This window comes from Oncorhynchus masou, chromosome 29 (genome assembly GCF_036934945.1).
Source record: "Oncorhynchus masou masou isolate Uvic2021 chromosome 29, UVic_Omas_1.1, whole genome shotgun sequence".
Taxonomy (NCBI): domain Eukaryota; kingdom Metazoa; phylum Chordata; class Actinopteri; order Salmoniformes; family Salmonidae; genus Oncorhynchus; species Oncorhynchus masou.
The window spans coordinates 99,843,570-99,870,445 of record NC_088240.1 but is presented as its reverse complement, the minus strand read 5'-3'; the positions used below and the strand labels follow the sequence as shown (position 1 = coordinate 99,870,445).

At 45.0% G+C, this 26,876-nt stretch overlaps 1 protein-coding gene across 1 annotated transcript in view; it reads left to right on the top strand.

Moving 5' to 3' along the window:
• Nucleotides 1-26,876, top strand: part of LOC135519877 (uncharacterized) — a 134,555-nt gene that overhangs the window by 47,340 nt on the left and 60,339 nt on the right. Inside the window, exons 26-29 of the mRNA XM_064945078.1 lie at nucleotides 3,848-4,137; nucleotides 4,415-4,556; nucleotides 8,299-8,778; nucleotides 8,902-9,972. Of these exons, the coding sequence (XP_064801150.1) occupies nucleotides 3,848-4,137; nucleotides 4,415-4,556; nucleotides 8,299-8,778; nucleotides 8,902-9,972 (1,983 nt within the window). The remainder of the gene's footprint in view (nucleotides 1-3,847; nucleotides 4,138-4,414; nucleotides 4,557-8,298; nucleotides 8,779-8,901; nucleotides 9,973-26,876) is intronic.

The following is a 26,876-nucleotide window of genomic DNA, read 5'->3' as shown; positions in this document are numbered from 1 at the left end:
TGGCGGTGCTGTCTGGTAAATACAGTCCCAGGTAAATGGGTGGACTGGCGGTGCTGTCTGGTAAATACAGTCCCAGGTAAATGGGTTGACTGGCGGTGCTGTCTGGTAAATACAGTCCCAGGTAAATGGGTTGACTGGCGGTGCTGTATGGTAAATGCAGTCCCAGGTAAATGGGTTGACTGGCGGTGTTGTATGGTAAATACAGTCCCAGGTAAATGGGTGGACTGGCGGTGCTGTCTGGTAAATACAGTCCCAGGTAAATGGGTTGACTGGCGGTGCTGTCTGGTAAATACAGTCCCAGGTAAATGGGTGGACTGGCGGTGCTGTATGGTAAATACAGTCCCAGGTAAATGGGTGGACTGGCGGTGCTGTATGGTAAATATAGTCCCAGGTAAATGGGTGGACTGGCGGTGCTGTATGGTAAATACAGTCCCAGGTAAATGGGTGGACTGGCGGTGCTGTCTGGTAAATACAGTCCCAGGTAAATGGGTGGACTGGCGGTGCTGTCTGGTAAATACAGTCCCAGGTAAATGGGTGGACTGGCGGTGCTGTCTGGTAAATACAGTCCCAGGTAAATGGGTGGACTGGCGGTGCTGTCTGGTAAATACAGTCCCAGGTAAATGGGTTGACTGGCGGTGCTGTCTGGTAAATGCAGTCCCAGGTAAATGGGTTGACTGGCGGTGCTGTCTGGTAAATACAGTCCCAGGTAAATGGGTTGACTGGCGGTGTTTTATGGTAAATGCAGTCCCAGGTAAATGGTTTGACAGGCGGTGCTGTCTGGTAAATGGGTTGACTGGCGGTGCTGTCTGGTAAATACAGTCCCAGGTAAATGGGTGGACTGGCGGTGCTGTCTGGTAAATACAGTCCCAGGTAAATGGGTTGACTGGCGGTGCTGTATGGTAAATACAGTCCCAGGTAAATGGGTGGACTGGCAGTGCTGTATGGTAAATGCAGTCCCAGGTAAATGGGTGGACTGGCAGTGCTGTATGGTAAATGCAGTCCCAGGTAAATGGGTGGACTGGCGGTGCTGTCTGGTAAATACAGTCCCAGGTAAATGGGTGGACTGGCGGTGCTGTATGGTAAATGCAGTCCCAGGTAAATGGGTGGACTGGCGGTGCTGTATGGTAAATGCAGTCCCAGGTAAATGGGTGGACTGGCGGTGCTGTCTGGTAAATACAGTCCCAGGTAAATGGGTGGACTGGCAGTGCTGTCTGGTAAATACAGTCCCAGGTAAATGGGTGGACTGGCGGTGCTGTCTGGTAAATACAGTCCCAGGTAAATGGGTTGACTGGCGGTGCTGTATGGTAAATACAGTCCCAGGTAAATGGGTTGACTGGCGGTGCTGTATGGTAAATACAGTCCCAGGTAAATGGGTTGACTGGCAGTGCTGTATGGTAAATGCAGTCCCAGGTAAATGGGTTGACTGGCAGTGCTGTATGGTAAATGGGTTGACTGGCGGTGCTGTCTGGTAAATACAGTCCCAGGTAAATGGGTTGACTGGCGGTGCTGTCTGGTAAATGGGTTGACTGGCGGTGTTGTATGGTAAATGCAGTCCCAGGTAAATGGTTTGACAGGCGGTGCTGTCTGGTAAATGGGTTGACTGGCGGTGCTGTCTGGTAAATACAGTCCCAGGTAAATGGGTGGACTGGCAGTGCTGTATGGTAAATACAGTCCCAGGTAAATGGGTTGACTGGCGGTGCTGTCTGGTAAATACAGTCCCAGGTAAATGGGTGGACTGGCGGTGCTGTCTGGTAAATACAGTCCCAGGTAAATGGGTGGACTGGCGGTGCTGTATGGTAAATACAGTCCCAGGTAAATGGGTGGACTGGCGGTGCTGTATGGTAAATACAGTCCCAGGTAAATGGGTTGACTGGCGGTGCTGTATGGTAAATACAGTCCCAGGTAAATGGGTTGACTGGCGGTGCTGTCTGGTAAATACAGTCCCAGGTAAATGGGTGGACTGGCGGTGCTGTCTGGTAAATGCAGTCCCAGGTAAATGGGTGGACTGGCGGTGCTGTCTGGTAAATACAGTCCCAGGTAAATGGGTTGACTGGCGGTGCTGTATGGTAAATACAGTCCCAGGTAAATGGGTGGACTGGCGGTGCTGTATGGTAAATACAGTCCCAGGTAAATGGGTGGACTGGCGGTGCTGTATGGTAAATACAGTCCCAGGTAAATGGGTGGACTGGCGGTGCTGTATGGTAAATACAGTCCTAGGTAAATGGGTGGACTGGCGGTGCTGTCTGGTAAATACAGTCCCAGGTAAATGGGTGGACTGGCGGTGCTGTATGGTAAATACAGTCCCTGGTAAATGGGTTGATTGGCAGTGTTGTCTGGTAAATATAGTCCCAGGTAAATGGGTGGACTGGCGGTGCTGTATGGTAAATACAGTTCCAGGTAAATGGGTGGACTGGCGGTGCTGTCTGGTAAATACAGTCCCAGGTAAATGGTTTGACTGGCGGTGCTGTATGGTAAATACAGTCCCAGGTAAATGGGTGGACTGGCGGTGCTGTCTGGTAAATACAGTCCCAGGTAAATGGTTTGACAGGCGGTGCTGTCTGGTAAATGGGTGGACTGGCAGTGCTGTCTGGTAAATGCAGTCCCAGGTAAATGGGTTGACTGGCGGTGCTGTATGGTAAATACAGTCCCAGGTAAATGGTTTGACTGGCGGTGCTGTCTGGTAAATACAGTCCCAGGTAAATGGGTGGACTGGCGGTGCTGTCTGGTAAATACAGTCCCAGGTAAATGGGTTGACTGGCGGTGCTGTCTGGTAAATGGGTTGACTGGCGGTGCTGTCTGGTAAATGGGTGGACTGGCGGTGCTGTCTGGTAAATACAGTCCCAGGTAAATGGTTTGACAGGCGGTGCTGTCTGGTAAATGGGTGGACTGGCAGTGCTGTCTGGTAAATGCAGTCCCAGGTAAATGGGTTGACTGGCGGTGCTGTATGGTAAATACAGTCCCAGGTAAATGGTTTGACTGGCGGTGCTGTCTGGTAAATACAGTCCCAGGTAAATGGGTGGACTGGCGGTGCTGTCTGGTAAATACAGTCCCAGGTAAATGGTTTGACTGGCGGTGCTGTCTGGTAAATACAGTCCCAGGTAAATGGGTTGACTGGCGGTGCTGTCTGGTAAATACAGTCCCAGGTAAATGGGTTGACTGGCCCTACGCTGTTGTGACAGGCCGAACCCCAGGTAAATGGGTGGACTGGCGGTGTTGTATGGTAAATACAGTCCCAGGTAAATGGGTTGACTGGCGGTGTTGTATGGTAAATACAGTCCCAGGTAAATGGGTTGACTGGCGGTGCTGTCTGGTAAATACAGTCCCAGGTAAATGGGTTGACTGGCGGTGCTGTCTGGTAAATACAGTCCCAGGTAAATGGGTGGACTGGCGGTGTTGTATGGTAAATACAGTCCCAGGTAAATGGGTTGACTGGCCCTACGCTGTTGTGACAGGCCGAACCCCAGGTAAATGGGTGGACTGGCCCTACGCTGTTGTGACGGGCCGAACCCCATTTACCAGGGACTGTATTCACCATACAGCACTGCCTCGCGTGCCTTATGGCTTCATTCAGTGTTGGGAAGAGTCCAGATCAGCAGTGTGCTGGAGTTGTCCTGTGTTGTGTTCCAGGTAACACCATAGACAGATCAGCAGTGTGCTGGAGTTGTCCTGTTTTGTGTTCCAGGTAACACCATAGACAGATCAGCAGTGTGCTGGAGTTGTCCTGTGTTGTGTTCCAGGTAACACCATAGACAGATCAGCAGTGTGCTAGAGTTGTCCTGTTTTGTGTTCCAGGTAACACCATAGACAGATCAGCAGTGTGCTGGAGTTGTCCTGTGTTGTGTTCCAGGTAACGCCATAGAGAAGATCATAGAAGACCAGAAGGAGTTTGAGAAGGAGAACCAGTTCATGCAAGAGGAGGTGATGGAGCCCGCCTCCACCAGTCCAGGTTTCCTATCTGACACGTCCTGGAGACTCCCAGCCAGCAGCCACATCCTGATGAGGGCCAGCCAGGTGTCCCAGGAGCTGGACAGAGGGAACCAGAGCTACCTCCGTCTGTCTCTAGGGACCTTCTTCCAGCAGCGCTCTGAGGCCCTGGGCTGTCTCGGGGACGACCGGGAGGACGATACAGTCAAACGGGTATGGGACTTGTTCAGTGTCCTGTTGACGCCGCTCTGCAGGCCGCTGCTCTGCAGGTCACTGCTCTACTCTTTCACTATTCACGCAGTCTCTTAGGGTTGGTGTCCTTTTAGTTCAGGAATACGAGGCTTCATCTCGGTCCGGGAAACCTGCCCGCGGTGCGTAGGGGACAGTAGGGAAGCCATGTTTGAGACTACCACTGAGGGTTTAAGCCTGTGATTTTTTTTCCCCATCACCCTTCTGACTTGACCAGTTTGTTGTTGTTTCTTCTCTCCAGCCGTCGTTTGGTTACGTCATCACCTCTCCAGAGAAGAGGGAACCGTTTCCTCTGATTCAACCGTCAGACTTCCTCTCTCAGGACAGCTCGGTCCACAACGACACCCGCACACACACTGACCACGACCGCACCATGAACACGGGTACGTACCGTCTGGACCTCCCAGACACTTATTCCTGATTCCCACTGTGAGGCCGGCCAGGCAGTAGGACACTTATTCCTGATTCCCACTGTGAGGCCAGGCGGTAAGACACTTATTCCTGATTCCCACTGTGAGGCCGGCCAGGCCAGCCGGTAAGACACTTATTCCTGATTCTCACTGTGAGGCCAGACCAGGCAGTAAGACACTTATTCCTGGTTCCCACTGTGAGGCCGGCCAGCCGGTAAGACACTTATTCCTGATTCCCACTGTGAGGCCGGCCAGACCAGCCGGTAAGACACTTATTCCTGATTCTCACTGTGAGGCCAGACCAGGCAGTAAGACACTTATTCCTGATTCCCACTGTGAGGCCGGCCAGGCCAGCCGGTAAGACACTTATTCCTGATTCTCACTGTGAGGCCGGCCAGGCGGTAAGACACTTATTCCTGATTCCCACTGTGAGGCCAGGCAGTAGGACACTTATTCCCGATTCCCACTGTGAGGCCGACCAGGCAGTAGGACACTTATTCCCGATTCTCACTGTGAGGCCGGCCAGGCAGTAAGACACTTATTCCTGGTTCTCACTGTGAGGCCGACCAGGCAGTAAGACACTTATTCCTGGTTCTCACTGTGAGGCCGACCAGGCAGTAAGACACTTATTCCTGATTCCCACTGTGAGGCCGGCCAGGCCGGTAAGACACTTATTCCTGATTCCCACTGTGAGGCCGGCCAGGCAGTAAGACACTTATTCCTGATTCTCACTGTGAGGCCGGCCAGGCAGTAAGACACTTATTCCTGATTCTCACTGTGAGGCCAGGCAGTAGGACACTTATTCCTGGTTCCCACTGTGAGGCCGGCCAGGCAGTAAGACACTTATTCCTGGTTCCCACTGTGAGGCCGGCCAGGCAGTAAGACACTTATTCCTGATTCCCACTGTGAGGCCGGCCAGGCCGGTAAGACACTTATTCCTGATTCCCACTGTGAGGCCGGCCAGGCAGTAAGACACTTATTCCTGATTCCCACTGTGAGGCCAGGCAGTAAGACACTTATTCCTGATTCTCACCGTGAGGCCAGGCAGTAAGACACTTATTCCTGATTCCCACTGTGAGGCCAGGCAGTAAGAAATTTATTCCTGATTCTCACTGTGAGGCCGGCCAGGCAGTAAGACACTTATTCCTGGTTCTCACTGTGAGGCCGGCCAGGCAGTAAGACACTTATTCCTGATTCCCACTGTGAGGCCGGCCAGGCAGTAAGACACTTATTCCTGATTTTCACTGTGAGGCCGGCCAGGCAGTAAGACACTTATTCCTGATTCTCACTGTGAGGCCAGGCAGTAGGACACTTATTCCTGGTTCCCACTGTGAGGCCGGCCAGGCAGTAAGACACTTATTCCTGGTTCCCACTGTGAGGCCGGCCAGGCAGTAAGACACTTATTCCTGATTCCCACTGTGAGGCCGGCCAGGCCGGTAAGACACTTATTCCTGATTCCCACTGTGAGGCCGGCCAGGCAGTAAGACACTTATTTCTGATTCCCACTGTGAGGCCAGGCAGTAAGACACTTATTCCTGATTCTCACCGTGAGGCCAGGCAGTAAGACACTTATTCCTGATTCCCACTGTGAGGCCAGGCAGTAAGAAATTTATTCCTGATTCTCACTGTGAGGCCGGCCAGGCAGTAAGACACTTATTCCTGATTCTCACTGTGAGGCCAGGCAGTAGGACACTTATTCCTGGTTCCCACTGTGAGGCCGGCCAGGCCGGTAAGACACTTATTCCTGATTCTCACTGTGAGGCCGACCAGGCAGTAAGACACTTATTCCTGATTCCCACTGTGAGGCCGGCCAGGCAGTAAGACACTTATTCCTGATTCCCACTGTGAGGCCAGGCAGTAGGACACTTATTCCTGGTTCCCACTGTGAGGCCGGCCAAGCAGTAGGACACTTATTCCTGATTCCCACTGTGAGGCCGACCAGGCAGTAGGACACTTATTCCTGGTTCCCACTGTGAGGCCGACCAGGCAGTAGGACACTTATTCCTGGTTCCCACTGTGAGGCCGACCAGGCAGTAGGACACTTATTCCTGATTCTCACTGTGAGGCCGGCCAGGCCAGCCGGTAAGACACTTATTCCTGATTCCCACTGTGAGGCCGGCCAGGCAGTAAGACACTTATTCCTGATTCTCACCGTGAGGCCAGGCAGTAAGACACTTATTCCTGATTCCCACTGTGAGGCCGGCCAGGCAGTAAGACACTTATTCCTGATTCTCACTGTGAGGCCGACCAGGCGGTAAGACACTTATTCCTGATTCCCACTGTGAGGCCGGCCAGGCAGTAAGACACTTATTCCTGATTCTCACCGTGAGGCCAGGCAGTAAGACACTTATTCCTGATTCCCACTGTGAGGCCGGCCAGGCAGTAGGACACTTATTCCTGGTTCCCACTGTGAGGCCGACCAGGCGGTAAGACACTTATTCCTGATTCCCACTGTGAGGCCGGCCAGGCAGTAAGACACTTATTCCTGATTCTCACCGTGAGGCCAGGCAGTAAGACACTTATTCCTGATTCTCACTGTGAGGCCGGCCAGGCAGTAAGACACTTATTCCTGATTCCCACTGTGAGGCCGGCCAGGCAGTAAGACACTTATTCCTGATTCTCACTGTGAGGCCGGCCAGGCAGTAAGACACTTATTCCTGGTTCCCACTGTGAGGCCGACCAGGCGGTAAGACACTTATTCCTGATTCCCACTGTGAGGCCGGCCAGGCAGTAAGACACTTATTCCTGATTCTCACCGTGAGGCCAGGCAGTAAGACACTTATTCCTGATTCCCACTGTGAGGCCGACCAGGCAGTAAGACACTTATTCCTGATTCCCACTGTGAGGCCGACCAGGCAGTAGGACACTTATTCCTGGTTCCCACTGTGAGGCCGGCCAGGCCGGTAAGACACTTATTCCTGGTTCCCACTGTGAGGCCGGCCAGGCCGGTAAGACACTTATTCCTGGTTCCCACTGTGAGGCCGGCCAGGCCGGTAAGACACTTATTCCTGGTTCCCACTGTGAGGCCGGCCAGGCCGGTAAGACACTTATTCCTGGTTCCCACTGTGAGGCCGACCAGGCAGTAAGACACTTATTCCTTATTCTCACTGTGAGGCCGGCCAGGCAGTAGGACACTTATTCCTGGTTCCCACTGTGAGGCCGGCCAGACCAGGCAGTAGGACACTTATTCCTGGTTCCCACTGTGAGGCCGACCAGACCAGGCAGTAAGACACTTATTCCTTATTCTCACTGTGAGGCCGGCCAGGCAGTAGGACACTTATTCCTGGTTCCCACTGTGAGGCCGGCCAGACCAGGCAGTAGGACACTTATTCCTGGTTCCCACTGTGAGGCCGGCCAGGCAGTAAGACACTTATTCCTGATTCTCACTGTGAGGCCGGCCAGGCAGTAGGACACTTATTCCTGGTTCCCACTGTGAGGCCGACCAGGCGGTAAGTCACTTATTCCTGGTTCCCACTGTGAGGCCGACCAGGCGGTAAGACACTTATTCCTGATTCTCACTGTGAGGCCGGCCAGGCAGTAAGACACTTATTCCCGTTTCCCACTGTGAGGCCGGCCAGGCCGGTACATTCTGACTTGGTTTGGCATCATTTTTCTTACTTGATCACAGTCATCTTTATTCCTCATTTTGAACTCATCAGTCATCATCAGAGTATCACGTATGGTGACAGATACTCCCAATGTGTTGTTTTTGTAGAGGACTTGGACAAGACTGTGGAGGCAGATCCAGACAGGGTGTCACCTACAGGAGATGACGAGCCAGAGCCTTGTGAATCAGCCTCCTCCCCTCTCCCAGAGGCCCTGTTCTCCCCAAGCCAGACCCTTCCCTCACCCTCCCCCCTCCCTGAGGCCCTGCTCTCCCCCAGCCAGACTCTTCCCTCAGCTTCCCCCCTCCCTGAGGCAATGCTCTCCCCCAGCCAGACTCTTCCCTCACCCTCCCCCCTCCCTGAGGCCCTGCTCTCCCCCAGCCAGACTCTTCCCTCAGCCTCCCCCGGCAGCCTGGGCCCCGGCACAGACCAGTCCAGCCTCATGTTGTCTATCAGCACCATTGCCTCGGCCATCGCTGATGCCTCCCTCTCCTCAGAGCCCTCCCAGCTGGCTGCCATGATCATGGAGCTGTCCAAGAGGAGTAGGGTACAGAGGCAACACCAGGAAGGTGTGCCGAGTCCACCGCCAGGTACCCCATGTTCATACTACATCTGACATGTTACTCTTTACTTCTGTGTGTCTGTTGTGTTTGTTGGAAGGTGATGTCACCAGGTCATGAATAATGTAAAGAAGGTTTGATTCTGTTTCCCAGCCGCTGTCCTGGAAGAGCAAACACTCAGCCCTAACCAGGTTCAACTGGACCAGCCCAGCCCTAACCAGGTTCAACTGGACCAGAGAATCCTGCTGGAGACTCTACAGAGGAGCCAGTGTGCCGGGGACCTGCTGGAGACTCTACAGAGGAGCCAGTGTGCCGGGGACCTGAGTGCCTTCGACATTGAAAAGTACCTGAAGCAGACCGAGGTATTCACCAGCAGCGACAGTGACCAGTCAGGCTCCTCCCACTACACTGTTGACTTCCTCGGCTGGGCCGACAGCCTCAACTCCTCCCACAGGAAGTCCCAGGCTCCATCACTTGTTGTTACTGTGGAGAACGAGAGCTCGGGTTATCAACACCAGGCTACCGAATACCAGGCTAACACCAAGGGAGATATCTCCTCTGGCGTAGAGGCTAAGGCAGGTTTGACACAAGGTTACCCTGCTGCTATGACCCGTCCAGTCTCTGCTGGGCCACATCCAGGTTCTGGTCAGAGTAGAGTCGGCCCGGCGAACAAGACGGAGGCGAGGAGGAGTTCCATCCTCCGTCCCAGGGCCAGTTCCATTCCTACAGCCTCTGGTAACCCAGCGAGGAGGTCTGTGGGCTCTGGTCAGTTCTCCTCAACCACCATCTCCACAGCCAAACCAGCTGCTAACAGGAAGGCTGTAGGGAATAACAGTGAGCCCCAGCCTTCTGGTGTACTGAGCAGGAGCAACACAGAGAGTGGTGGGGCTGAACTAGGAGCAGTCCGTCCAACACCCAACAACACCCCAGCCCAGAAGGTAGAGGACCCCTCCGCATCTCCTGCCCCAGGCCCTAAGACCTCCCCTGGTCTGAGGAAGGGTCTGTCAGGGCCGCTGTCCCTCAGAGACATCACATCCCCCTCCCAGAGAACCAGGAGGAGCACAGTGAAGACCCACGCTACAGAGAGCAGTACAACCCAGCAGGAGAAACCCAGTGGCCTGGAGAAGAGTGTTGGAGAAGCTCCTCCCAACCCTGTGGCCAAACATGTTGGTTTTACTTCCTCGTGTCACAGCCCCCAGCCTGCTGCTGGACACCGGACGTACGGTCAGTTTCTGGTCCAATCAACAACCTTATTCAGCTCTTCAACTCATTTAAGAGAGGAATAAACATGTTTGTTAAGCTTAGCTTAGTTTCGATACCATTTTTCTCCTGGTCCCAATCCATCTGGTTTTTTAATGTTGACTATAGTTTATTTGAGGTGATTTCCTGGTCTTGTGTTCTGCAGATAATGATAAAGGAGGATTTAGTTAATTGGCTAAGGAGTGTATTAATGTCCTGGTCAGGTGTTGTTCTCTGGTTAGATTGTATTAATGTCCTGGTCAGGTGATGATAGTAATGTGTTGTATTAATGTCCTGGTCAGGTGATGATCTCTGGTTAGATTGTATTAATGTCCTGGTCAGGGGTTGTTCTCTGGTTAGATTGTATTAATGTCCTGGTCAGGTGATGTTCTCTGGTTAGATTGTATTAATGTCCTGGTCAGGTGATGATGGTAATGTGTTGTATTAATGTCCTGGTCAGGTGATGATAGTAATGTGTTGTATTAATGTCCTGGTCAGGTGATGTTCTCTGGTTAGACTGTATTAATGTCCTGGTCAGGTGATGATAGTAATGTGTTGTATTAATGTCCTGGTCAGGTGGTGTTCTCTGGTTAGATTGTATTAATGTCCTGGTCAGGTGTTGTTCTCTGGTTAGATTGTATTAATGTCCTGGTCAGGTGTTGTTCTCTGGTTAGATTGTATTAATGTCCTGGTCAGGTGTTGTTCTCTGGTTAGATTGTATTAATGTCCTGGTCAGGTGTTGTTCTCTGGTTAGATTGTATTAATGTCCTGGTCAGGTGTTGTTCTCTGGTTAGATTGTATTAATGTCCTGGTCAGGTGTTGTTCTCTGGTTAGATTGTATTAATGTCCTGGTCAGGTGTTGTTCTCTGGTTAGATTGTATTAATGTCCTGGTCAGGTGATGTTCTCTGGTTAGACTGTATTAATGTCCTGGTCAGGTGATGATAGTAATGTGTTGTATTAATGTCCTGGTCAGGTGGTGTTCTCTGGTTAGATTGTATTAATGTCCTGGTCAGGTGGTGTTCTCTGGTTAGATTGTATTAATGTCCTGGTCAGGTGATGATAGTAATGTGGTGTATTAATGTCCTGGTCAGGTGTTGTTCTCTGGTTAGATTGTATTATTGTCCTGGTCAGGTGATGATAGTAATGTGTTGTATTAATGTCCTGGTCAGGTGATGATAGTAATGTGTTGTATTAACGTCCTGGTCAGGTGATGTTCTCTGGTTAGATTGTATTAATGTCCTGGTCAGGTGTTGTTCTCTGGTCAGATTGTATTAATGTCCTGGTCAGGTGATGTTCTCTGGTCCGATTGTATTAATGTCCTGGTCAGGTGTTGTTCTCTGGTTAGATTGTATTAATGTCCTGGTCAGGTGATGATAGTAATGTGTTGTATTAATGTCCTGGTCAGGTGTTGATAGTAATGTGATGTCCTCTGGTTAGATTGTATTAATGTCCTGGTCAGGTGATGATAGTAATGTGTTGTATTAATGTCCTGGTCAGGTGTTGTTCTCTGGTTAGATTGTATTAATGTCCTGGTCAGGTGTTGTTCTCTGGTTAGATTGTATTAATGTCCTGGTCAGGTGATGATAGTAATGTGTTGTATTAATGTCCTGGTCAGGTGATGTTCTCTGGTCAGATTGTATTAATGTCCTGGTCAGGTGATGTTCTCTGGTTAGATTGTATTAATGCCCTGGTCAGGTGATGTTCTCTGGTTAGATTGTATTAATGTCCTGGTCAGGTGATGTTCTCTGGTTAGATTGTATTAATGTCCTGGTCAGGTGATGATAGTAATGTGATGTCCTCTGGTTAGATTGTATTATTGTCCTGGTCAGGTGTTGTTCTCTGGTTAGATTGTATTATTGTCCTGGTCAGGTGATGTTCTCTGGTTAGATTGTATTAATGTCCTGGTTAGATTGTATTAATGTCCTGGTCAGGTGATGTTCTCTGGTTAGATTGTATTAATGTCCTGGTCAGGTGATGTCCTCTGGTTAGATTGTATTAATGTCCTGGTCAGGTGATGATAGTAATGTGCTGTATTAATGCCCTGGTCAGGTGATGTTCTCTGGTTAGATTGTATTAATGTCCTGGTCAGGTGATGTTCTCTGGTTAGATTGTATTAATGTCCTGGTCAGGTGATGATAGTAATGTGTTGTATTAATGTCCTGGTCAGGTGATGTTCTCTGGTTAGATTGTATTAATGTCCTGGTCAGGTGATGATAGTAATGTGTTGTATTAATGTCCTGGTCAGGTGATGTTCTCTGGTCAGATTGTATTAATGTCCTGGTCAGGTGATGTTCTCTGGTTAGATTGTATTAATGTCCTGGTCAGGTGATGATAGTAACGTGTTGTATTAATGTCCTGGTCAGGTGATGATAGTAATGTGTTGTATTAATGTCCTGGTCAGGTGATGATAGTAATGTGTTGTATTAATGTCCTGGTCAGGTGATGATAGTAATGTGTTGTATTAATGTCCTGGTCAGGTGATGTTCTCTGGTTAGATTGTATTAATGTCCTGGTCAGGTGATGTTCTCTGGTTAGATTGTATTAATGTCCTGATCAGGTGATGATAGTAATGTGTTTTATTAATGTCCTGGTCATGTGATGTTCTCTGGTTAGATTGTATTAATGTCCTGGTCAGGTGATGTCCTCTGGTTAGATTGTATTAATGTCCTGGTCATGTGATGTTCTCTGGTTAGATTGTATTAATGTCCTGGTCAGGTGATGATAGTAATGTGTTGTATTAATGTCCTGGTCAGGTGGTGTTCTCTGGTTAGATTGTATTAATGTCCTGGTCAGGTGTTGTTCTCTGGTTAGATTGTATTAATGTCCTGGTCAGGTGATGATAGTAATGTGTTGTATTAATGTCCTGGTCAGGTGGTGTTCTCTGGTTAGATTGTATTAATGTCCTGGTCAGGTGGTGTTCTCTGGTTAGATTGTATTAATGTCCTGGTCATGTGATGTTCTCTGGTTAGATTGTATTTATGTCCTGGTCAGGTGATGTTCTCTGGTTAGATTGTATTAATGTCCTGGTCAGGTGGTGTTCTCTGGTTAGATTGTATTAATGTCCTGGTCAGGTGGTGTTCTCTGGTTAGATTGTATTAATGTCCTGGTCAGGTGATGATAGTAATGTGCTGTATTAATGCCCTGGTCAGGTGATGTTCTCTGGTTAGATTGTATTAATGTCCTGGTCAGGTGATGATAGTAATGTGTTGTATTAATGTCCTGGTCAGGTGGTGTTCTCTGGTTAGATTGTATTAATGTCCTGGTCAGGTGATGTTCTCTGGTTAGATTGTATTAATGTCCTGGTCAGGTGATGTTCTCTGGTTAGATTGTATTAATGTCCTGGTCAGGTGGTGTTCTCTGGTTAGATTGTATTAATGTCCTGGTCAGGTGGTGTTCTCTGGTTAGATTGTATTAATGTCCTGGTCAGGTGATGATAGTAATGTGTTGTATTAATGTCCTGGTCAGGTGATGTTCTCTGGTTAGATTGTATTAATGTCCTGGTCAGGTGGTGTTCTCTGGTTAGATTGTATTAATGTCCTGGTCAGGTGATGATAGTAATGTGTTGTATTAATGTCCTGGTCAGGTGATGTTCTCTGGTTAGATTGTATTAATGTCCTGGTCAGGTGGTGTTCTCTGGTTAGATTGTATTAATGTCCTGGTCAGGTGATGATAGTAATGTGCTGTATTAATGCCCTGGTCAGGTGATGTTCTCTGGTTAGATTGTATTAATGTCCTGGTCAGGTGATGTTCTCTGGTTAGATTGTATTAATGTCCTGGTCAGGTGATGTTCTCTGGTTAGATTGTATTAATGTCCTGGTCAGGTGATGTTCTCTGGTTAGATTGTATTAATGTCCTGGTCAGGTGATGTTCTCTGGTTAGATTGTATTAATGTCCTGGTCAGGTGATGTTCTCTGGTTAGATTGTATTAATGTCCTGGTCAGGTGATGATAGTAATGTGTTGTATTAATGTCCTGGTCAGGTGATGTTCTCTGGTTAGATTGTATTAATGTCCTGGTCAGGTGGTGTTCGCTGGTTAGATTGTATTAATGTCCTGGTCAGGTGATGATAGTAATGTGCTGTATTAATGCCCTGGTCAGGTGATGATAGTAATGTGTTTTATTAATGTCCTGGTCAGGTGATGTTCTCTGGTTAGATTGTATTAATGTCCTGGTCAGGTGGTGTTCTCTGGTTAGATTGTATTAATGTCCTGGTCAGGTGATGATAGTAATGTGTTGTATTAATGTCCTGGTTAGATTGTATTAATGTCCTGGTCAGGAGGTGATCTCTGGTTAGATTGTATTACTGTCCTGGTTAGGTGATGTCCTCTGGTTAGATTGTATTAATGTCCTGGTCAGGTGATGATAGTAATGTGTTGTATTAATGTCCTGGTTAGATTGTATTAATGTCCTGGTCAGGAGGTGATCTCTGGTTAGATTGTATTAATGTCCTGGTCAGGAGGTGATCTCTGGTTAGATTGTATTAATGTCCTGGTCAGGTGGTGTTCTCTGGTTAGATTGTATTAATGTCCTGGTCAGGTGGTGTTCTCTGGTTAGATTGTATTAATGTCCTGGTCAGGTGATGATAGTAATGTGTTGTATTAATGTCCTGGTCAGGTGATGATAGTAATGTGTTGTATTAATGTCCTGGTCAGGTGATGATAGTAATGTGTTGTATGAATGTCCTGGTCAGGTGATGTTCTCTGGTTAGATTGTATTAATGTCCTGGTCAGGTGATGTTCTCTGGTTAGATTGTATTAATGTCCTGGTCAGGTGATGTTCTCTGGTTAGATTGTATTAATGTCCTGGTCAGGTGATGATAGTAATGTGTTGTATTAATGTCCTAGTCAGGTGATGATAGTAATGTGCTGTATTAATGTCCTGGTCAGGTGATGATTGTAATGTGTTGTATTACTGTCCTGGTCAGGTGTTCTCTGGTTAGATTGTATTAATGTCCTGGTCAGTTGATGTTCTCTGGTTAGATTGTATTAATGTCCTGGTCAGGTGATGATGGTATTGTGTTGTATTAATGTCCTGGTCAGGTGATGATAGTAATGTGTTGTATTAATGTCCTGGTCAGGTGGTGTTCTCTGGTTAGATTGTATTAATGTCCTGGTCAGGTGATGTTCTCTGGTTAGATTGTATTAATGTCCTGGTCAGGTGTTGATAGTAATGTGTTGTATTAATGTCCTGGTCAGGTGATGATAGTAATGTGTTGTATTAATGTCCTGGTCAGGTGTTGTTCTCTGGTTAGATTGTATTAATGTCCTGGTCAGGTGTTGTTCTCTGGTTAGATTGTATTAATGTCCTGGTCAGGTGATGATAGTAATGTGTTGTATTAATGTCCTGGTCAGGTGATGTTCTCTGGTCAGATTGTATTAATGTCCTGGTCAGGTGATGTTCTCTGGTTAGATTGTATTAATGCCCTGGTCAGGTGGTGTTCTCTGGTTAGATTGTATTAATGTCCTGGTCAGGTGATGATAGTAATGTGTTGTATTAATGTCCTGGTCAGGTGATGTTCTCTGGTTAGATTGTATTAATGTCCTGGTCAGGTGGTGTTCTCTGGTTAGATTGTATTAATGTCCTGGTCAGGTGTTGTTCTCTGGTTAGATTGTATTAATGTCCTGGTCATGTGATGTTCTCTGGTTAGATTGTATTAATGTCCTGGTCAGGTGGTGTTCTCTGGTTAGATTGTATTAATGTCCTGGTCAGGTGATGTTCTCTGGTTAGATTGTATTAATGTCCTGGTCAGGTGTTGTTCTCTGGTTAGATTGTATTAATGTCCTGGTCAGGTGATGATAGTAATGTGTTGTATTAATGTCCTGGTCAGGTGTTGATAGTAATGTGATGTCCTCTGGTTAGATTGTATTAATGTCCTGGTCAGGTGATGATAGTAATGTGTTGTATTAATGTCCTGGTCAGGTGATGTTCTCTGGTCAGATTGTATTAATGTCCTGGTCAGGTGATGTTCTCTGGTTAGATTGTATTAATGCCCTGGTCAGGTGATGTTCTCTGGTTAGATTGTATTAATGTCCTGGTCAGGTGATGATAGTAATGTGATGTCCTCTGGTTAGATTGTATTATTGTCCTGGTCAGGTGTTGTTCTCTGGTTAGATTGTATTATTGTCCTGGTCAGGTGATGTTCTCTGGTTAGATTGTATTAATGTCCTGGTTAGATTGTATTAATGTCCTGGTCAGGTGATGTTCTCTGGTTAGATTGTATTAATGTCCTGGTCAGGTGATGTCCTCTGGTTAGATTGTATTAATGTCCTGGTCAGGTGATGATAGTAATGTGCTGTATTAATGCCCTGGTCAGGTGATGTTCTCTGGTTAGATTGTATTAATGTCCTGGTCAGGTGATGATAGTAATGCGTTGTATTAATGTCCTGGTCAGGTGATGTTCTCTGGTTAGATTGTATTAATGTCCTGGTCAGGTGATGATAGTAATGTGTTGTATTAATGTCCTGGTTAGATTGTATTAATGTCCTGGTCAGGTGATGTTCTCTGGTTAGATTGTATTAATGTCCTGGTCAGGTGATGTCCTCTGGTTAGATAGTATTAATGTCCTGGTCAGGTGATGTTCTCTGGTTAGATTGTATTCATGTCCTGGTCAGGTGATGTTCTCTGGTTAGATTGTATTAATGTCCTGGTCAGGTGGTGTTCTCTGGTTAGATTGTATTAATGTCCTGGTCAGGTGATGATAGTAATGTGTTGTATTAATGTCCTGGTCAGGTGATGATAGTAATGTGTTGTATTAATGTCCTGGTCAGGTGATGATAGTAATGTGTTGTATGAATGTCCTGGTCAGGTGATGTTCTCTGGTTAGATTGTATTAATGTCCTGGTCAGGTGATGTTCTCTGGTTAGATTGTATTAATGTCCTGGTCAGGTGATGTTCTCTGGTTAGATTGTATTAATGTCCTGGTCAGGTGATGATAGTAATGTGTTGTATTAATGTCCTAGTCAGGTGATGATAGTAATGTGCTGTATTAATGTCCTGGTCAGGTGATGATTGTAATGTGTTGTATTACTGTCCTGGTCAGGTGTTCTCTGGTTAGATTGTATTAATGTCCTGGTCAGTTGATGTTCTCTGGTTAGATTGTATTAATGTCCTGGTCAGGTGATGATGGTATTGTGTTGTATTAATGTCCTGGTCAGGTGATGATAGTAATGTGTTGTATTAATGTCCTGGTCAGGTGGTGTTCTCTGGTTAGATTGTATTAATGTCCTGGTCAGGTGATGTTCTCTGGTTAGAGTGTATTAATGTCCTGGTCAGGTGATGTTCTCTGGTTAGATTGTATTAATGTCCTGGTCAGGTGATGATAGTAATGTGTTGTATTAATGTCCTGGTCAGGTGATGATAGTAATGTGTTGTATTAATGTCCTGGTCAGGTGATGATAGTAACGTGTTGTATTAATGTCCTGGTCAGGTGATGATAGTAATGTGTTGTATTAATGTCCTGGTCAGGTGTTGTTCTCTGGTTAGATTGTATTAATGTCCTGGTCAGGTGTTGTTCTCTGGTTAGATTGTATTAATGTCCTGGTCAGGTGATGATAGTAATGTGTTGTATTAATGTCCTGGTCAGGTGATGTTCTCTGGTCAGATTGTATTAATGTCCTGGTCAGGTGATGTTCTCTGGTTAGATTGTATTAATGCCCTGGTCAGGTGGTGTTCTCTGGTTAGATTGTATTAATGTCCTGGTCAGGTGATGATAGTAATGTGTTGTATTAATGTCCTGGTCAGGTGATGTTCTCTGGTTAGATTGTATTAATGTCCTGGTCAGGTGGTGTTCTCTGGTTAGATTGTATTAATGTCCTGGTCAGGTGTTGTTCTCTGGTTAGATTGTATTAATGTCCTGGTCATGTGATGTTCTCTGGTTAGATTGTATTAATGTCCTGGTCAGGTGGTGTTCTCTGGTTAGATTGTATTAATGTCCTGGTCAGGTGGTGTTCTCTGGTTAGATTGTATTAATGTCCTGGTCAGGTGGTGTTCTCTAGTTAGATTGTATTAATGTCCTGGTCAGGTGTTGTTCTCTGGTTAGATTGTATTAATGTCCTGGTCAGGTGATGTTCTCTGGTTAGATTGTATTAATGTCCTGGTCAGGTGGTGTTCTCTGGTTAGATTGTATTAATGTCCTGGTCAGGTGGTGTTCTCTGGTTAGATTGTATTAATGTCCTGGTCAGGTGGTGTTCTCTGGTTAGATTGTATTAATGTCCTGGTCAGGTGATGATAGTAATGTGGTGTATTAATGTCCTGGTCAGGTGTTGTTCTCTGGTTAGATTGTATTATTGTCCTGGTCAGGTGATGATAGTAATGTGTTGTATTAATGTCCTGGTCAGGTGATGATAGTAATGTGTTGTATTAATGTCCTGGTCAGGTGATGATAGTAATGTGTTGTATTAACGTCCTGGTCAGGTGATGTTCTCTGGTTAGATTGTATTAATGTCCTGGTCAGGTGTTGTTCTCTGGTCAGATTGTATTAATGTCCTGGTCAGGTGATGTTCTCTGGTCCGATTGTATTAATGTCCTGGTCAGGTGTTGTTCTCTGGTTAGATTGTATTAATGTCCTGGTCAGGTGATGATAGTAATGTGTTGTATTAATGTCCTGGTCAGGTGTTGATAGTAATGTGATGTCCTCTGGTTAGATTGTATTAATGTCCTGGTCAGGTGATGATAGTAATGTGTTGTATTAATGTCCTGGTCAGGTGATGTTCTCTGGTCAGATTGTATTAATGTCCTGGTCAGGTGATGTTCTCTGGTTAGATTGTATTAATGCCCTGGTCAGGTGATGTTCTCTGGTTAGATTGTATTAATGTCCTGGTCAGGTGATGATAGTAATGTGGTGTATTAATGTCCTGGTCAGGTGTTGTTCTCTGGTTAGATTGTATTATTGTCCTGGTCAGGTGATGATAGTAATGTGTTGTATTAATGTCCTGGTCAGGTGATGATAGTAATGTGTTGTATTAATGTCCTGGTCAGGTGATGATAGTAATGTGTTGTATTAACGTCCTGGTCAGGTGATGTTCTCTGGTTAGATTGTATTAATGTCCTGGTCAGGTGTTGTTCTCTGGTCAGATTGTATTAATGTCCTGGTCAGGTGATGTTCTCTGGTCCGATTGTATTAATGTCCTGGTCAGGTGTTGTTCTCTGGTTAGATTGTATTAATGTCCTGGTCAGGTGATGATAGTAATGTGTTGTATTAATGTCCTGGTCAGGTGTTGATAGTAATGTGATGTCCTCTGGTTAGATTGTATTAATGTCCTGGTCAGGTGATGATAGTAATGTGTTGTATTAATGTCCTGGTCAGGTGATGTTCTCTGGTCAGATTGTATTAATGTCCTGGTCAGGTGATGTTCTCTGGTTAGATTGTATTAATGCCCTGGTCAGGTGATGTTCTCTGGTTAGATTGTATTAATGTCCTGGTCAGGTGATGATAGTAATGTGATGTCCTCTGGTTAGATTGTATTATTGTCCTGGTCAGGTGTTGTTCTCTGGTTAGATTGTATTATTGTCCTGGTCAGGTGATGTTCTCTGGTTAGATTGTATTAATGTCCTGGTTAGATTGTATTAATGTCCTGGTCAGGTGATGTTCTCTGGTTAGATTGTATTAATGTCCTGGTCAGGTGATGTCCTCTGGTTAGATTGTATTAATGTCCTGGTCAGGTGATGATAGTAATGTGCTGTATTAATGCCCTGGTCAGGTGATGTTCTCTGGTTAGATTGTATTAATGTCCTGGTCAGGTGATGATAGTAATGCGTTGTATTAATGTCCTGGTCAGGTGATGTTCTCTGGTTAGATTGTATTAATGTCCTGGTCAGGTGATGATAGTAATGTGTTGTATTAATGTCCTGGTTAGATTGTATTAATGTCCTGGTCAGGTGATGATAGTAATGCGTTGTATTAATGTCCTGGTCAGGTGATGTTCTCTGGTTAGATTGTATTAATGTCCTGGTCAGGTGATGTCCTCTGGTTAGATAGTATTAATGTCCTGGTCAGGTGATGTTCTCTGGTTAGATTGTATTAATGTCCTGGTCAGGTGATGTTCTCTGGTTAGATTGTATTAATGTCCTGGTCAGGTGGTGTTCTCTGGTTAGATTGTATTAATGTCCTGGTCAGGTGTTGTTCTCTGGTTAGATTGTATTAATGTCCTGGTCAGGTGATGTTCTCTGGTTAGATTGTATTAATGTCCTGGTCAGGTGGTGTTCTCTGGTTAGATTGTATTAATGTCCTGGTCAGGTGGTGTTCTCTGGTTAGATTGTATTAATGTCCTGGTCAGGTGATGATAGTAATGTGCTGTATTAATGCCCTGGTCAGGTGATGTTCTCTGGTTAGATTGTATTAATGTCCTGGTCAGGTGATGTTCTCTGGTTAGATTGTATTAATGTCCTGGTCAGGTGATGTTCTCTGGTTAGATTGTATTAATGTCCTGGTCAGGTGGTGTTCTCTGGTTAGATTGTATTAATGTCCTGGTCAGGTGATGTTCTCTGGTTAGATTGTATTAATGTCCTGGTCAGGTGATGTTCTCTGGTTAGATTGTATTAATGTCCTGGTCAGGTGGTGTTCTCTGGTTAGATTGTATTAATGTCCTGGTCAGGTGATGATAGTAATGTGTTGTATTAATGTCCTGGTCAGGTGATGTTCTCTGGTTAGATTGTATTAATGTCCTGGTCAGGTGATGATAGTAATGTGCTGTATTAATGCCCTGGTCAGGTGATGTTCTCTGGTTAGATTGTATTAATGTCCTGGTCAGGTGATGTTCTCTGGTTAGATTGTATTAATGTCCTGGTCAGGTGGTGTTCTCTGGTTAGATTGTATTAATGTCCTGGTCAGGTGGTGTTCTCTGGTTAGATTGTATTAATGTCCTGGTCAGGTGATGATAGTAATGTGCTGTATTAATGCCCTGGTCAGGTGATGTTCTCTGGTTAGATTGTATTAATGTCCTGGTCAGGTGATGTTCTCTGGTTAGATTGTATTAATGTCCTGGTCAGGTGATGTTCTCTGGTTAGATTGTATTAATGTCCTGGTCAGGTGGTGTTCTCTGGTTAGATTGTATTAATGTCCTGGTCAGGTGATGTTCTCTGGTTAGATTGTATTAATGTCCTGGTCAGGTGATGTTCTCTGGTTAGATTGTATTAATGTCCTGGTCAGGTGGTGTTCTCTGGTTAGATTGTATTAATGTCCTGGTCAGGTGATGATAGTAATGTGTTGTATTAATGTCCTGGTCAGGTGATGTTCTCTGGTTAGATTGTATTAATGTCCTGGTCAGGTGATGATAGTAATGTGCTGTATTAATGCCCTGGTCAGGTGATGTTCTCTGGTTAGATTGTATTAATGTCCTGGTCAGGTGATGATAGTAATGTGTTGTATTAATGTCCTGGTCAGGTGATGTTCTCTGGTTAGATTGTATTAATGTCCTGGTCAGGTGATGATAGTAATGTGTTGTATTAATGTCCTGGTCAGGTGATGTTCTCTGGTTAGATTGTATTAATGTCCTGGTCAGGTGATGATAGTAATGTGCTGTATTAATGTCCTGGTCAGGTGATGTTCTCTGGTTAGATTGTATTAATGTCCTGGTCAGGTGGTGTTCTCTGGTTAGATTGTATTAATGTCCTGGTCAGGTGATGATAGTAATGTGTTGTATTAATGTCCTGGTTAGATTGTATTAATGTCCTGGTCAGGAGGTGATCTCTGGTTAGATTGTATTAATGTCCTGGTCAGGAGGTGATCTCTGGTCAGATTGTATTAATGTCCTGGTCAGGTGATGTTCTCTGGTTAGATTGTATTAATGTCCTGGTCAGGTGATGATAGTAACGTGTTGTATTAATGTCCTGGTCAGGTGATGATAGTAATGTGTTGTATTACTGTCCTGGTCAGGTGTTCTCTGGTTAGATTGTATTAATGTCCTGGTCAGTTGATGTTCTCTGGTTAGATTGTATTAATGTCCTGGTCAGGTGATGATGGTAATGTGTTGTATTAATGTCCTGGTCAGGTGATGATAGTAATGTGTTGTATTAATGTCCTGGTCAGGTGGTGTTCTCTGGTTAGATTGTATTAATGTCCTGGTCAGGTGATGTTCTCTGGTTAGTGTATTAATGTCCTGGTCAGGTGATGTTCTCTGGTTAGATTGTATTAATGTCCTGGTCAGGTGATGATAGTAATGTGTTGTATTAATGTCCTGGTCAGGTGATGATAGTAACGTGTTGTATTAATGTCCTGGTCAGGTGATGATAGTAATGTGTTGTATTAATGTCCTGGTCAGGTGTTGTTCTCTGGTTAGATTGTATTAATGTCCTGGTCAGGTGTTGTTCTCTGGTTAGATTGTATTAATGTCCTGGTCAGGTGATGATAGTAATGTGTTGTATTAATGTCCTGGTCAGGTGATGTTCTCTGGTCAGATTGTATTAATGTCCTGGTCAGGTGATGTTCTCTGGTTAGATTGTATTAATGCCCTGGTCAGGTGGTGTTCTCTGGTTAGATTGTATTAATGTCCTGGTCAGGTGATGATAGTAATGTGTTGTATTAATGTCCTGGTCAGGTGATGTTCTCTGGTTAGATTGTATTAATGTCCTGGTCAGGTGGTGTTCTCTGGTTAGATTGTATTAATGTCCTGGTCAGGTGGTGTTCTCTGGTTAGATTGTATTAATGTCCTGGTCAGGTGTTGTTCTCTGGTTAGATTGTATTAATGTCCTGGTCAGGTGATGTTCTCTGGTTAGATTGTATTAATGTCCTGGTCAGGTGGTGTTCTCTGGTTAGATTGTATTAATGTCCTGGTCAGGTGGTGTTCTCTGGTTAGATTGTATTAATGTCCTGGTCAGGTGATGATAGTAATGTGCTGTATTAATGCCCTGGTCAGGTGATGTTCTCTGGTTAGATTGTATTAATGTCCTGGTCAGGTGATGATAGTAATGTGTTGTATTAATGTCCTGGTTAGATTGTATTAATGTCCTGGTCAGGAGGTGATCTCTGGTTAGATTGTATTAATGTCCTGGTCAGGAGGTGATCTCTGGTTAGATTGTATTAATGTCCTGGTCAGGAGGTGATCTCTGGTCAGATTGTATTAATGTCCTGGTCAGGTGATGTTCTCTGGTTAGATTGTATTAATGTCCTGGTCAGGTGGTGTTCTCTGGTTAGATTGTATTAATGTCCTGGTCAGGTGGTGTTCTCTGGTTAGATTGTATTAATGTCCTGGTCAGGTGATGATAGTAATGTGTTGTATTAATGTCCTGGTCAGGTGATGATAGTAATGTGTTGTATTAATGTCCTGGTCAGGTGATGATAGTAATGTGTTGTATGAATGTCCTGGTCAGGTGATGTTCTCTGGTTAGATTGTATTAATGTCCTGGTCAGGTGATGTTCTCTGGTTAGATTGTATTAATGTCCTGGTCAGGTGATGTTCTCTGGTTAGATTGTATTAATGTCCTGGTCAGGTGATGATAGTAATGTGTTGTATTAATGTCCTAGTCAGGTGATGATAGTAATGTGCTGTATTAATGTCCTGGTCAGGTGATGATTGTAATGTGTTGTATTACTGTCCTGGTCAGGTGTTCTCTGGTTAGATTGTATTAATGTCCTGGTCAGTTGATGTTCTCTGGTTAGATTGTATTAATGTCCTGGTCAGGTGATGATGGTATTGTGTTGTATTAATGTCCTGGTCAGGTGATGATAGTAATGTGTTGTATTAATGTCCTGGTCAGGTGGTGTTCTCTGGTTAGATTGTATTAATGTCCTGGTCAGGTGATGTTCTCTGGTTAGAGTGTATTAATGTCCTGGTCAGGTGATGTTCTCTGGTTAGATTGTATTAATGTCCTGGTCAGGTGATGATAGTAATGTGTTGTATTAATGTCCTGGTCAGGTGATGATAGTAACGTGTTGTATTAATGTCCTGGTCAGGTGATGATAGTAATGTGTTGTATTAATGTCCTGGTCAGGTGATGTTCTCTGGTCAGATTGTATTAATGCCCTGGTCAGGTGGTGTTCTCTGGTTAGATTGTATTAATGTCCTGGTCAGGTGATGATAGTAATGTGTTGTATTAATGTCCTGGTCAGGTGATGTTCTCTGGTTAGATTGTATTAATGTCCTGGTCAGGTGGTGTTCTCTGGTTAGATTGTATTAATGTCCTGGTCAGGTGTTGTTCTCTGGTTAGATTGTATTAATGTCCTGGTCATGTGATGTTCTCTGGTTAGATTGTATTAATGTCCTGGTCATGTGATGTTCTCTGGTTAGATTGTATTAATGTCCTGGTCAGGTGGTGTTCTCTGGTTAGATTGTATTAATGTCCTGGTCAGGTGGTGTTCTCTGGTTAGATTGTATTAATGTCCTGGTCAGGTGGTGTTCTCTAGTTAGATTGTATTAATGTCCTGGTCAGGTGTTGTTCTCTGGTTAGATTGTATTAATGTCCTGGTCAGGTGATGTTCTCTGGTTAGATTGTATTAATGTCCTGGTCAGGTGGTGTTCTCTGGTTAGATTGTATTAATGTCCTGGTCAGGTGGTGTTCTCTGGTTAGATTGTATTAATGTCCTGGTCAGGTGATGATAGTAATGTGCTGTATTAATGCCCTGGTCAGGTGATGTTCTCTGGTTAGATTGTATTAATGTCCTGGTCAGGTGATGATAGTAATGTGTTGTATTAATGTCCTGGTCAGGTGATGTTCTCTGGTTAGATTGTATTAATGTCCTGGTCAGGTGATGTTCTCTGGTTAGATTGTATTAATGTCCTGGTCAGGTGATGTTCTCTGGTTAGATTGTATTAATGTCCTGGTCAGGTGATGTTCTCTGGTTAGATTGTATTAATGTCCTGGTCAGGTGATGATAGTAATGTGTTGTATTAATGTCCTGGTCAGGTGGTGTTCTCTGGTTAGATTGTATTAATGCCCTGGTCAGGTGATGTTCTCTGGTTATATTGTATTAATGTCCTGGTCAGGTGATGATAGTAATGTGTTGTATTAATGTCCTGGTCAGGTGGTGTTCTCTGGTTAGATTGTATTAATGCCCTGGTCAGGTGATGTTCTCTGGTTAGATTGTATTAATGTCCTGGTCAGGTGATGATAGTAATGTGTTGTATTAATGTCCTGGTCAGGTGGTGTTCTCTGGTTAGATTGTATTAATGTCCTGGTCAGGTGATGTTCTCTGGTTAGATTGTATTAATGTCCTGGTCAGGTGATGTTCTCTGGTTAGATTGTATTAATGTCCTGGTCAGGTGATGTTCTCTGGTTAGATTGTATTAATGTCCTGGTCAGGTGATGTTCTCTGGTTAGATTGTATTAATGTCCTGGTTAGATTGTATTAATGTCCTGGTCAGGTGTTGTTCTCTGGTTAGATTGTATTAATGTCCTGGTCAGGTGATGATAGTAATGTGTTGTATTAATGTCCTGGTCAGGTGATGTTCTCTGGTTAGACTGTATTAATGTCCTGGTCAGGTGATGATAGTAATGTGTTGTATTAATGTCCTGGTCAGGTGGTGTTCTCTGGTTAGATTGTATTAATGTCCTGGTCAGGTGATGATAGTAATGTGTTGTATTAATGTCCTGGTCAGGTGATGATAGTAATGTGTTGTATTAATGTCCTGGTCAGGTGATGTTCTCTGGTTAGACTGTATTAATGTCCTGGTCAGGTGATGATAGTAATGTGTTGTATTAATGTCCTGGTCAGGTGGTGTTCTCTGGTTAGATTGTATTAATGTCCTGGTCAGGTGATGATAGTAATGTGGTGTATTAATGTCCTGGTCAGGTGTTGTTCTCTGGTTAGATTGTATTATTGTCCTGGTCAGGTGATGATAGTAATGTGTTGTATTAATGTCCTGGTCAGGTGATGATAGTAATGTGTTGTATTAATGTCCTGGTCAGGTGATGATAGTAATGTGTCGTATTAACGTCCTGGTCAGGTGATGTTCTCTGGTTAGATTGTATTAATGTCCTGGTCAGGTGTTGTTCTCTGGTCAGATTGTATTAATGTCCTGGTCAGGTGATGTTCTCTGGTCCGATTGTATTAATGTCCTGGTCAGGTGTTGTTCTCTGGTTAGATTGTATTAATGTCCTGGTCAGGTGATGATAGTAATGTGTTGTATTAATGTCCTGGTCAGGTGTTGATAGTAATGTGATGTCCTCTGGTTAGATTGTATTAATGTCCTGGTCAGGTGATGATAGTAATGTGTTGTATTAATGTCCTGGTCAGGTGATGTTCTCTGGTCAGATTGTATTAATGTCCTGGTCAGGTGATGTTCTCTGGTTAGATTGTATTAATGCCCTGGTCAGGTGATGTTCTCTGGTTAGATTGTATTAATGTCCTGGTCAGGTGATGATAGTAATGTGATGTCCTCTGGTTAGATTGTATTATTGTCCTGGTCAGGTGTTGTTCTCTGGTTAGATTGTATTATTGTCCTGGTCAGGTGATGTTCTCTGGTTAGATTGTATTAATGTCCTGGTTAGATTGTATTAATGTCCTGGTCAGGTGATGTTCTCTGGTTAGATTGTATTAATGTCCTGGTCAGGTGATGTCCTCTGGTTAGATTGTATTAATGTCCTGGTCAGGTGATGATAGTAATGTGCTGTATTAATGCCCTGGTCAGGTGATGTTCTCTGGTTAGATTGTATTAATGTCCTGGTCAGGTGATGATAGTAATGCGTTGTATTAATGTCCTGGTCAGGTGATGTTCTCTGGTTAGATTGTATTAATGTCCTGGTCAGGTGATGATAGTAATGTGTTGTATTAATGTCCTGGTTAGATTGTATTAATGTCCTGGTCAGGTGATGTTCTCTGGTTAGATTGTATTAATGTCCTGGTCAGGTGGTGTTCTCTGGTTAGATTGTATTAATGTCCTGGTCAGGTGATGATAGTAATGTGTTGTATTAATGTCCTGGTCAGGTGATGTTCTCTGGTTAGATTGTATTAATGT